General features: G+C 43.0%; 1 protein-coding gene across 1 annotated transcript in view; it reads right to left on the reverse strand.

The window, feature by feature from the left end:
- Positions 1–13,064, reverse strand: part of AIG1 (androgen induced 1) — a 234,054-nt gene that overhangs the window by 35,443 nt on the left and 185,547 nt on the right. Inside the window, 1 exon segment of the mRNA XM_060029870.1 lies at positions 5,988–6,103. Coding sequence (XP_059885853.1) covers positions 5,988–6,103 — 116 coding nt within the window.

Genomic DNA, 13,064 nt, shown 5'->3' on the forward strand with positions numbered 1-13,064 from the left:
GATTTTTGCCCCTGGGAAACCCTTGTCCAGGGGCTGGCCTTCTTGGTGGATAGTTCAAGCCCAGCAACCTCCCTTGATGTCACACCAGATCCACAAGAAACTTACCCATGTATCTTTGCCACTTACGATGGTAGGATCTAGGTTGCTCTACAGCTGCCCCTCCCTCCACCCTGCCATATCCTCCCAATGCCCTTTTCTTTGCTCAGGTAGGAGGCATAAGGAAGGTTAGCAAGTCTGATCCCTAAATTAGATTCCTGTCTCACCCTGGATATTTACCAGGGCTTCATTTGGAGCCTCTCACAACTAACTGGCTTTGGCGAGTGTGGGGAGGCACTTCCTTTCCCAGTAGCTCCCCTAGACCCCAAACTCAAGAATGCAAAGACCCTCTCCCTCTTCCCCAGCCAGGCTGAGGAAGGAGGGTGGTGAGGATGGGCATGGCAAAGAGTGTGGATGGCTTTGGGGATGGGTGAGGAAGCAGGGTCCTCTGGCTGTCTCTTATAAGACCCTAGAGGGCTTCCCTGGTGGCGCAGTGGTTGAGAGTCCGCCTGCCGATGCAGGGGACACGGGTTCGTGCCCCGGTCCGGGAGGATCCCACATGCCGCGGAGCGGCTGGGCCCGTGAGCCATGGCCGCTGAGCCTGCGCGTCCGGAGCCTGTGCTCCACAACGGGAGAGGCCACAACAGTGAGGGGCCCACGTACCAAAAAAAAAAAAAAAAAAAAAAAGACCCGGGAAAGGTATCTCTCTTCAATGGGAGGCACTTAGCACGTCACTCTTTCAGCTTGGTTCCAGTTTTCCGATGCCAGGAAATTAGGAAAACTTTCACACACTATCCCAGATGTAAAAGTCAACAGAGAGGCAGTTATGGTTGAGTGAAAGATTCAAGTCGAACAGAAGAAAATGCTGGTCATCTGCTGGCCAGATCTGTTTAACTGGTGAAGAAACATCCAATTAAACAGGAGTTTAATGTGGTCCAAAATTTAATTTTCTTAGTGAAGCAGGTGCAAATTTTATGCAAAAAATTTTTACTCGTTCATGGCTTAATATTCTTTCCAAGACTTCTTAATTAGAGTACACTCTTATTTTTACTTTTAAGAATTTTTTCTCTACTTTAAAAATGATGTATGTTTCCAGCAAAAATTTGAGGAAATATAGAAACGTTTCAATAAGAAAACAAAAAAAAATCTGCAATTGCACGGCTGAGGCATAATCAAGTTTGGTGGTGATAAAATTCTGATTTTGGACAATTTAAGTTTATATCATAAAAGAAAGATCACACTTCACCATGATTTTACTTTGTTTTACTTTCTAGGTTGGAAAGTTGTACAATGGACACATTTGGGGCAGTAGGATTTGGAGCGTGGAATTTATTAAAAACAACTAGGGCCCTGAGAAAACAGAAATTTCTATTTTGCTTTATATAAGCTCACTGCAGTGATAAGAAATGTTTATCCATGAGAAGACGCTCCCAGGACCCACCTTCTCCACTTCACTAATGCCTCCTTGCTTTTGACTGTGCCCTGCATTTAGTGGTCAGCATGTACTATGCACGGCCCCTTAGATCTCAGGTGGGCTCTGGCTGAATGAGAACCACCGTGGGAGGGGGTGATGGCCAGAGGCAGCAAGAAGACTCCTCAGCACACAGGAGACCCACTGTTGAATCCCTGGGGATGTAAATTTCCTAGGCTCTGCAGTGGTTTCCTGTTTGTGTGCCCTGCAGATTGAAAAGCAGAGCTGCAGCAGCAGCAATACTGCAGGGAGACAAGGATGTGAGGTGCTGGCGAGGAGGCACCACATCCAAGGAACAGATTGGCCACCAGGAGTCCTGCACCAGGTGGAGTGAGGACGTCTGCTCTTGTAGAATTTGTCAACTGGAGGGTGACAACAGACAGCATCCTGTGATCTTAAAGTTCACTTGTTTTACTCAGCCCCTCCTTCAAGATTTTCTGATGATCCTTTTAAACTTAAAAACAAATTTGTATTTTTATATCCTTTATTGTTTTGGATTCTTAAAGTGAAGAGTGTATAAGTGAGCAAGAATGAGTAAAGGAAGAGAAAGGACTTGTAGCATCAGGACTTGTAGCATCGTATCTAAAATTCTCAGACCCTTGAGAAGAAAACATGTGCTCTTGCTACTATTGCTGAGGAGCTTCTCGGAACTGCAAATGTAGAAATAATAATAATAATAGCAAATACAGAAGCTTTTACTGTCTGCCAGGCATAATTCTATGGGCTCTACATAGAGTAACTGAGTCCTCACCACCACCCCATGAGGTACGTACTATCCCTGTCCCTATTTTATGTCCGAATAAGTTAAAGCCCAGAAAGGTTAAGTGTGGGAGTGGAAATTCAAACCCAGGAAGTGGCCTTAACGATTAGACCTGGCTGCTACTGATGTACTGCTTCAAAACAAAAACTAAAAGCTCACTTGACTTGTTCACCCACAGGGTTACCCTTCACACAGTAAGAAGGGGTAGAGCATATACGGTTCACTGTATAGACTCTGCAGCCACACCCCAGGGCTTGCACTATGCAGTCCACCCTTGAACGACATGGGTTTGAACTGCGATGGTCCACATAGATGCAGATATTTTTTCAGTAAATACTTAACGACACTACCACATGATCTGAGAGTGGTTGACTCCATGGATGTGGAACCTCAGATATGAAGGAATTGCAGATACAGAGGAAACACGTATACGGAGCTGACTGTAAAATTATCCTCGGATTTTCCGCTGTGGCGAGGGTCAGCACCCCTAAGCCCCACGTTGTTCAAGGGCAACTGTAGTTCTGGCAACAACAAAAAATAGTGTCTTTTCCTTGGGCAAGCCCTATCATCTCTCTAAGCTTTGGTGTCCTTATCTGTAAAATGAGCCAGATAATGCTTATCTCAAAGTGCCATGTGGGGAACTAAATACAGTAATATTTAAAATCGCTTTTGGCACAGCAGTCGACAAAATGGTACTCAGTACAATTCCTGATAATTCCTGTTGCGTTAGAAACCAATGGGACTTCTGTGCTGTGTCCTGCATAGGAGAATACGGATCATCTCACTCATTAGGGGGAAATGTCACAAATAAGGTGCAGAGAAATGCGCGGAGGAGTGATGGTGGAGGAGAGGTGTACAGAAAGGGAGTTAAGAGCCCACCATCAATGGTCAGGGGATATTTGTGCCCCAGACCCCTGGGTAAGTGGAAAGACAGGTGGAGGTGGGCAAGGGAAGGGTCTGGGATGACTTCTGATGCTGAGCTTGGGTCGGACTGAGATGGGGGCTGGGAAGTGGAGCCACCGAGCGTGGGAGCTCAGTGGGCTCCGGTGTCCCTCGCTTTCTCAACTCTCGTGACCCAAACCTAGGAAGACAGCAGATTCAGACGGGTAGGGAGACCTGTGAAAATGGGCAGCAAGCTAGAATCAGAGCCAAGCAGACAGGCAGGCTGGCCAGCAGCCTCGGAGGTATAGATTCAGCTCAACCACACAGAGGATTTTAAGGGAGATCTACTTTATAATTAGCCTGTGACAAGAGGAATGCTTCCTTACATTTTGGCATAAGGTTCTGGAATGTCCAGAACGACCCTGGTATGTGGTATGGTAAAGATTTCACATCCTGAACCTTTTGCTGTTGTGTCACTGGTACGTCGCATCTGAGATAGTCCGGAAGGCAGTAAAACTCAGTACTTTTTTGATAACAATTAAAAGCCCTGGGTTTGTATAATGGGACATGGTGTGAAGGGCATTGTTTAGCTCTTGGCATAGCTATGAATGCCTAGGGCAGAACACCAAAGGAAAAAGTCTACTTTGAAAGCTTTCTCAGAACATAGCTGGGAGAATTCGCTGGTTAATGCAGATACGTGTCCAAACAAGCACTGGTTTGCTCAGGGAGGGTGCAGAGCTGGCAGGCCGCCCTTGGCACAGAGAGCGTGAGTAATGCTTCATTCTAATGAGGGATCTTGGGGGTCTACAATGAAGACTATGTGGTATTTCCCACGTGTCTCTTTGGAATGTGGACTGATTGCACCCACAGTGGAAGAAAAGCCATCAGAAAGTATGCAGTTCCTAAAATCTCTGGGGCTCTACAAGATTCAGATAATTTAATGGCATATAAATGAATTCACAGAAATATACCCAGAGTTCCCAGAGTAAAAGTCCTCCCTTCCCACAGGTAAGTGAATATGAGTGCAAAGTAATGAGACTGTGTTTTGCGGGGAGAGGTAAAGTAATAAATTTACTTTTAAAATTTATTATTTATTTATTATTTTTGGCTGCGTTGGGTCTTCATTGCTGCGCGTGGGCTTTCTCTAGTTGCGGAGAGCGGGGGCTACTCCTGTTGCGGAACACGGGCTCTAGGTTTGCGGGCTTTAGTAGTTGTGGCACCGGGCTCAGTAATTGTGGCTCGCTGGCTCTAGAGCGCAGGCTCAGTAGTCGTGGTGCATGGGGTTAGTTGCTCCGTGGCATATGGGATCTTCCTGGACGAGGGCTTGAACCTGTGTCCCCTGCATTGGCAGGCGGATTCTTAACCACTGCGCCACCAGGGAAGCCTGGGCATTTGATTTTTAAACTAAATCTATAGGCAGTTCCAGACGTGTTGTAAACATCGTAGCAACCCTGGAATAACTGTTAGCTTTCCTACCTGACTCTTCTGAAAGATAAGAGTCATTTGAACATCAAGTTCTTATGTATAAAGCACAGGAATTCATTTTTAAGATATAATTTCACAGTCACACTTCACCTGTGAGCCCAGATCATTTGAATTTTTTCTTTCAGAGAAAGCCAATACTTAATGTTTTGGGTAGAAAAAAAAATCTAAAAAGTCACTAGGAAAACAAACGTTCCCCAGTCCTCATGAACAGTCGGTGACTCATCAATGAAGTGGCAGATGGAATTGAACATGACCGCATGTTTGTTCTGGGGTCTGTAGCCTGGATGTCCCCTTAGATCCAGCCACAGGGCGTGGCTTCCTAAAAGCGAATTCCCTTTTTGTTCAGATTTGGAGTATTATGTGATCATTCAGGCAAAGTATGTGAAGTACTGTGCTGACCTTTATTTTATATCTCTGGACTGGCTGGAGCAAAACGCTCCACAGGGACTGGACCTCCCAAAGTGCTCCAGGATTTTGGTGGGATTAAGTGCAGTCCTGGGTTTGGAAGAACGTGATTCAGTCCTAAAGACTTAAAGGAGGTGATGGTGACCCAGAACTCAGGACAAGAGAGTCCCAAGAGGCGGAAATGCTGAGGGGAGAGACCTTCTCTGTGTATGCTAATATATCAAAGAGCACTTGGAGTTATACAGAGAAATAAGAAATTATCTTAAGATAAATAATTCTGAAATGTTAAAACATGGTTAGAACTGAAATGAAAGTGAAGTAAACTCAACAGGCAAAAATTCTTTTATCAGATAAATTTGGCACCTCACACTTGGGGCTTATTCATGCCCAACAGACAAAGTAGAGATTTCCTGCTATGTATTTACCCCAATTTTTCAAAACAAAACCATTAAATGCATGCTATATGTAATAGCGAATTCTGGAAAAGGTTTTAAACTGACTCAGGAAAATGTACATTTTCACTTGTTTCACTTAGAGGATAGAAGTCACTCCTCTAAGAGGTCATTTCTTCTGTCCTCATTTGCATTTGCTGTAACTCCCTCACTCCCAAAAAAAGCAACAACAACAAAAAATCCCAAGCAAAAAAGCCCTTAAGCAATAAAACTGATGTCCAAGAAAAACATTTAGTTTGAAAAAGAGTTGAAAAATGTAGCCTTGGAAGAACCACTGCTTACATGGAATTGTTCAACAAATTCCTGTTGTGTGAGGTTTGGCATATACTTTCTAAAAATATAAGCATCTGGGGAAATGAGACAAAGCCCAGGTCTTGGACCAAATGAGGCACGCAGTGTGAATCTGTTAGTGATTATATCCATAATGAAATATGTGCCCAAATTTAGCAGTGCAAAATCTAATACAATAAGAAAGCCCAGCAGGCACTGTCCTTACCATAATATATAGCCAACAGAGAAGGTACATATGGCGGCCAGTCCGCTGCTCCTGCTGGGATACGCATGGTGTGATGTCCTCATCTCGATTAATATAAAGGGCAAAACCGTCGTGTGCTGAAAAAGAACAGAGACCAGGTGACACAGGTTCTTATCATCACCCCTAATTAGCTATTTGTCTTCAGTAGGAGAATGGATAGTGTCAATTTCTATCAAAAGTGCCACAGCAGAGAGCAGTATACGGCTCACCTAGGAGGTAGAATGGACGTGAAAACATGCAGTCTGTCAGTTGCTCCCCTTCTTTTTCTTCTATATCTTAATGCTTAAAATTGTATTTTCTTTATGCCCGTTACAGGAAATTATAGAAATTATAGAAAGATATATAGGGAAAAAAGTTGGAACATAAGAAAGGAATAAAAACTACGACTGTTAATATTTTGCTACACGTTCTTTTCCCTCACTCTTTGTGCATATTATTTATACACAGCTAAGAAGTTAAGATCATACCGTGCATGCAGTTTTGTTTGGGATTATAGCATGAGACTTTTTGATATGCAATTATAGAAATACTTCTAGAATATAAACGCTGACCACAGCTGCTTAAAACTCCATTTTATAGATGTAGCAACATTTACTTATTTACTTATTTATTTATTTTTGGCCGAGCAGCTTGTGGGATCTTAGTTCCCCGACCAGGGGTTGGACCTGGGCCCCAGTGGTGAAAGTGCCGGGTCCTAATCACTGGACCGCCAGGGAATTCCCTGACCAACATTTATTTAACTGATTCTTTTTTTTTTTTTGTGGTATGCGGGCCTCTCACTGTTGTGGCCTCTCCCGTGGCGGAGCACAGGCTCCGGACGCGCAGGCCCAGCGGCCATGGCTCACGGGCCCAGCCGCTCCGCGGCATGTGGGATCTTCCCGGACCGGGACACAAACCCACGTCCCCTGCATCGGCAGGCGGACTCTCAACCACTGCGCCACCAGGGAAGCCCTCTGTTATTGTTTTAAAACAGTATAATTAGCTCTGAAGGGAACCACACAAAATGTACATGTGTGTTAAAACAGAGACAGTGTGTATTTTAAAGATCTATTTTATTGGGTTTTTTTCACTATAATCTAGTCACCTCAGATAACATTGGCCTGGAATTTCAGCAACAATTTGAGATGCCAACAACAGTTTTACAATAGTGCGTTCATGTAAAATTCAAATATATAGTTAGCCCTAAGGCCAAGACTTATCGAATCAACTGTAGAAGAAAAATACCTGCAAATGAAACGTTTACACTGAAGATAATGCTGACTCTTAATAGCCTGTGTGGGTTGTAGAATGATGATGTTATTTTTGACTCATTAATGTTAAAAAATATCTAAGCTCTACCTCTTCCTCCATTGCTCCAAACTGAGTAAAAATTCACTCATTTTTCTATAAAGTTATATAAGTTCAAATAACTAACCTGAATATTCTTATCCAGTTATCCAGTTAACTTTATTTTACCTAGCCTACTTGCTGATCATCAGATGTCATACCTGGAAAGCTTAGGATGTGCTTTGGTGATGCCAGGCAAAAAAAAAAAATCTCTTTGAAAGATGAAAATCTCTCCAGATCACTCCATTTCTGGCATCATCACCACTAAAAAGGAGCTACTTGTTCCATAAGTGAGGACAAGAGATCTTTTGGTGCCTAGCTGTGCCTATGTCAGTCTGGCCAGCAGCAAATGCCATATGAGGGTAACAGTTTATCATCAAGAATTTACAGGCACTGAAGAATGTGTATCTGCCTTTCTAAAAATTTATAATGCAAATTATGTTTACTGATAAACAGTATATATTAACAAAGGTAAAAATAGTGCAAAATATTTATAGCGAATATGTTTCCCTGAAGGTAGCTGAAGTTTTATGAACTAAAAAAAAAAAAAAAAAAAAAAAAATCGGTAAAAAAATCTACAAAAGGTCTTGCTGAATCTCTAAGTAACCTTTGGTAGCTAATTGTGACTCAAAATCTGTAGCAGCAAGAGGGATAATTATTTTAGAACTAGGAGTACACGAAATTCAGTTCTAATCCACTCCCAGGCAACACTCTGCTTCAATGACTTAAGAACCAGCAAGGAAATAGTCAACTTCATGTAAGACCATCAGCTGGACAAGAATGGTAAGCTTATGTTTTGTTCATTGTGGTATTTGTAGCACTTAAAAAAGAGCCTGGCACATAGGAGGGGCTCAATGAATATTGGTGCAGATAATTTAATCTTCAAAACCATATCTTAAGTGGGAGTTACCAACTCCATCCTGCAGATGAGATAATAAGGACTCATAAAAGGTAATTGTCTTGCCCAAGATCACAGAGCTATTAAGTCTGGAGAGGGTTCAAGACCAATTCCGTCTGTCTCCAAATTCCATGCTCTGCTTTCTATATTAGAATTATATCTTTAGAAGATATCAGAGTTAAATAATCTTTGACTCAAAAAACCTGTGGGAGTGCATGACTGAAGATCACTTACGATGTCTCTCAACAGACAAGAACTATTTTTTGGTTGAGCCTCAAAATAAAAAGATTTTCACTGTGAAAAACGTATTTTACTAAATGAGTTCTTTCCTGTGGCATACAGCATTCTGAATAATATTATATGGAGGAAGGGACCCACAAATGCAAAGTGCCTACTAAAGTCAAAAGTCCTAATGCAGTCCTGTCTCACGCTACTTGAGTTTTAAAACAAAAATTATTTTCTTAGTCAATTCACATTTTTTCTTAAATAAATCTATTTAAAGGAAAACTTATGAGATGTATAAACTCTCATAAATGGAACACATTAAGAAAGATAACCACAAAAACAAATACAATGAAAACTAATTGATCTTAATAAATGTTTGATAGACATGTTTGCCTGTTTGATTCTGAGGCCTGCTAAATAGGGTTGTTAGTCAGTATTAGAGGGGCATTAAAGACATGCTAGAATGCAATACAGACTCTTCTAAATGAAATCAGAAGGACTGAAAGATAATTGAGGGAGAACTACCTTTTCACCAGGTGATTCAATAGTATTTAATGCCAGGCCCCTGTACCACATAAATTATCTCACATACAATGAGAGACACACCTATGCACTGGAACAGATTATCTGTAAATTGTAGCTGTACCTTCTAAATGCTAAATTATTTGATTTATGAACAGGTGTTCTTTTGCCAGAAAAATGGAAAGACAGATGAGTAGGAAGTTTAGGTATTGATGGAGGAACTTAATGGTATTTAACAAGATTAAAGAAATGAATTTACATGACACAAGAAGGATCTGGACTTGCTATGGGGAAAAATATTTTCATTATCTGTGATGGCATTCAGTAGCCTATAAACTAAAGAGAAGTTTTACAATAAACTCTGCTGTGGAATAAATAGAAGGATAAAAATATATGCTGTGTGACAGTACAGATTCAGGCAAGTGGAGCGAATGAATTATGGGAGCACTCCAGATTACTTTAGAGCTCTAGCAACTGTGGCTGCAGTCAGAGTGTACAACACAAAAAATATCAGACAAGATTTGAGGACTCTGTTCACCTGCCATTTCTCTGGTCTTTCTCCTTCTCTCCAAAGTATTTTTTTTTTTTTAAATAGAAGAGTACTGCTATCATACCACATGAACAAAGATTAAAAATTGTTTCAGTGAACAGTGGGATACATGTATCTTTTTGAATAGCCAGGACATGGAAGCAACCTAAATGTCCATCAACGGAGGAATGGATAAAGAAGATGTGGTACATATATACAATGGAATATTACTCAGCCATAAAAAAGAACAAAATAATGCCATTTGCAGCCTCATGGATGGGCCTAGAGATTGTCATACTGAGCGAAATAAGTCAGACAGAGAAAGACAAATATCATACGATATCGCTTGTACGTGGAATCTAAAAAAATGGCACAAATGAACCTATTTACAAAACAGAAATAGAGTCACAGATGTAGAAAACAAACTTATGGTTACCAAGGGGGAAGCGGGGGAGGGATAAATTGGGAGATTGGGATTGACACATACACACTACTATATATTAAATAGATAACTAATAAGGACCTACTGTATAGCCCAGGGAACTCTATTCAATATCCTGTAATGATCTATACAGGAATACAATCTAAAAAAGAGTTGATATATGTATATGTATAACTGACTCACTTTTCTGTACAGCAGAAACTAACACAACATTGTAAATCAACTATTTGCCAATAAAAATGAATTTAAAAAAAAGACAAAAAGGGGCTTCCCTGGTGGCGCAGTGGTTGAGAGTCCGCCTGCCGATGCAGGGGACATGGGTTCGTGCCCAGGTCTGGGAGGATCCCACGTGCCGCGGAGCGGCTGGGCCCGTGAGCCATGGCTGCTGAGCCTGCGCGTCCGGAGCCTGTGCTCCGCAACGGGAGAGGCCACAACAGTGAGAGGCCCACATAACGCAAAAAAAAAAAAAAAAAGACAAAAAGGATTGTTTCTTCCTTGGAAGCAAAAGCAGCTTTTGAACACGAGGTGTGCCAGACCAGCCCCTGCCTACCTGGATAATGAGAGAGCCGGCAACCCCATATCCACTTATTTGCATCTGTAGAGTACAGGCAGACCTCTGGGAATGTCCTCAAAGTAATGGATGCATCAAATCGCTAAAAATGAGATTGGGGCTTCCCTGGTGGCGCAGTGGTTCAGAGTCCGCCTGCCGATGCAGGGGACATGGGTTCGTGCCCAGGTCTGGGAGGATCCCACGTGCCGCGGAGCGGCTGGGCCCGTGAGCCATGGCTGCTGAGCCTGCGCGTCCGGAGCCTGTGCTCCGCAACGGGAGAGGCCACAACAGTGAGAGGCCCACATAACGCAAAAAAAAAAAAAAAAAAGACAAAAAGGATTGTTTCTTCCTTGGAAGCAAAAGCAGCTTTTGAACACGAGGTGTGCCAGACCAGCCCCTGCCTACCTGGATAATGAGAGAGCCGGCAACCCCATATCCACTTATTTGCATCTGTAGAGTACAGGCAGACCTCTGGGAATGTCCTCAAAGTAATGGATGCATCAAATCGCTAAAAATGAGATTGGGGCTTCCCTGGTGGCGCAGTGGTTCAGAGTCCGCCTGCCGATGCAGGGGACGCGGGTTCGTGCCCCGGTCAGGGAAGATCCCACATGCCGCGGAGCGGCTGGGCCCGTGAGCCATGGCCGCTGAGCCTGCGCATCCGGAGCCTGTGCTGCGGCATTTGGTTTACTGGCTTCCAGTGGAGTAGTGCTCATGGTGGTCCCCACGACGGTAGACCACATTTCTTGCCTTTATGGGTGTCAGGATATCTAGTTTTTCTTATATCCTATGACAACTTTTTTTTTTTAATTTTTATTTATTTATGGCTGTGTTGGGTCTTCGTTTCCGCGCGAGGGCTTTCTCCAGTTGTGGCAAGCGGGGGCCACTCTTCATCACAGTGAGCGGGCATCTCACTATCGCGGCCTCTCTTGCTGCGGAGCACAGGCTCCGGACGCGCAGGCTCAGCGGCCATGGCTCACGGGCCCAGCCGCTCCGCGGCATGTGGGATCTTCCCGGACCAGGGCTCGAACCCGTGTCCCCTGAATTGTCAGGCAGACTCTCAACCATTGTGCCACCAGGGAAGCCCCTATCCTACAACAACTTTTGATCGTAAATAAAAAGTTGAAGGATGGCTGTGCGTGTGTGTGTGTGTGTGTTTGTGTGTACGTGTTCAGAGCACCTGCATTCTTGTGGGTACTTGCCTGCAGGCAGGGCTAGAGGTGTGACCAGACTTAATGGGGAGGATGCGGTGAGGGAGAGTTCTTATGATGTCCTAACAATTGACAGGTATATCATAAATAAAAATAATATGGAAAACTGCTCTAGGATACAGAAAGGTAAAACTAATAATTCTTATTAATTTCATATTGTAACATGAATATTTTGTTCCTTTGCTCCCCCCACCCCTTAACCACATCTAGAGTAAAAGGGGATTAAAATAGACATTTTTGTGCTGTAATAAAGCAAGAAGGAATTTCCAAGTTTGAAGATAAAGCCCATCGTGTTAGCAAAATGTGTTCTAAAACGATAGGAAGGGTGACATGAGAAAGACTGGCAAAAAAAAAAAAAAAAAAAAAAATCACAAAACACTAACTGATGCTAACCTTTGCAAATCTTCCAGGCTCTCCAAATAAGGCAAACGTTTGATGAACGCAGGGAAAAGCAGCGTTGGGTGGGGCATGCACAGAACTGGGGTGGGGCTTCCCCTGGAACAAGCATAACTTCAGAGTCAGTGGATGTGAGGACACGGCAATGTCATCCCAGGAAGCTTGGAAACAAAGCTGATGCAGGCTCTAAAAAACCTACATTTTTAACTCTGAAACCCTGACCAAATGTTTTATCCTGACACCAGAAACTGTCGTTATTAATTTTACTGATGGGTCAGCTCAGGATTCGCCACCTTCCCTCACTCTCGTCACAGTAGGGATATTTTAGTGCTTTGAGTGACAGAAAACTGCCCGTTTTAACCTCAGTAGTTTCCAGTCTCCAGGAGTCAAATGGAACTTTCCCACGTCACGGGCCTCCCTCTCCTAAGGGCTGAGGTGCTGGTTTTAATGTGGTGATGCCGGTACAATATGACACAGAATCTCCCCAGAAACTGCCAGAGCTTTTTAAATTGTGCCTTTCCTGTGTGGTGTTGGATACCCATTCCTGCCGGCTGTCAAATCCGTCTGAGATGCGCTTACACGGGCATCTCAGAATGACGTTAGAAAAGTGACCCAGGGGCAGGACTCAGATTCAGGTGGAACCAATATTTATTAAGTGCCAATATGTTCCAGGCATTTCCAGAATGCTTTATGGACTCATCCAGTTCTAACATTAGCCCCGACAGCTCTTAGGATATGGTTTTAATAATTAGGCCAAATAAACAAAAGAGTGCCACGCATTAAACCAAGCCATGCATATCCTTGCAATTAAGAGCAAATGATGCATTACAGAAACAATTACGCTAAGACAGTGGCATCATTTTACTGGGCTGTTATTTTTGCATTTAAAAAGCATTTTTAATATGACTTGAGAGAAGTTAATATCTCTTCCTGAATCTTCCT

The sequence above is a fragment of the Delphinus delphis genome, chromosome 14 (genome assembly GCF_949987515.2).
Source record: "Delphinus delphis chromosome 14, mDelDel1.2, whole genome shotgun sequence".
Lineage (NCBI taxonomy): Eukaryota > Metazoa > Chordata > Mammalia > Artiodactyla > Delphinidae > Delphinus > Delphinus delphis.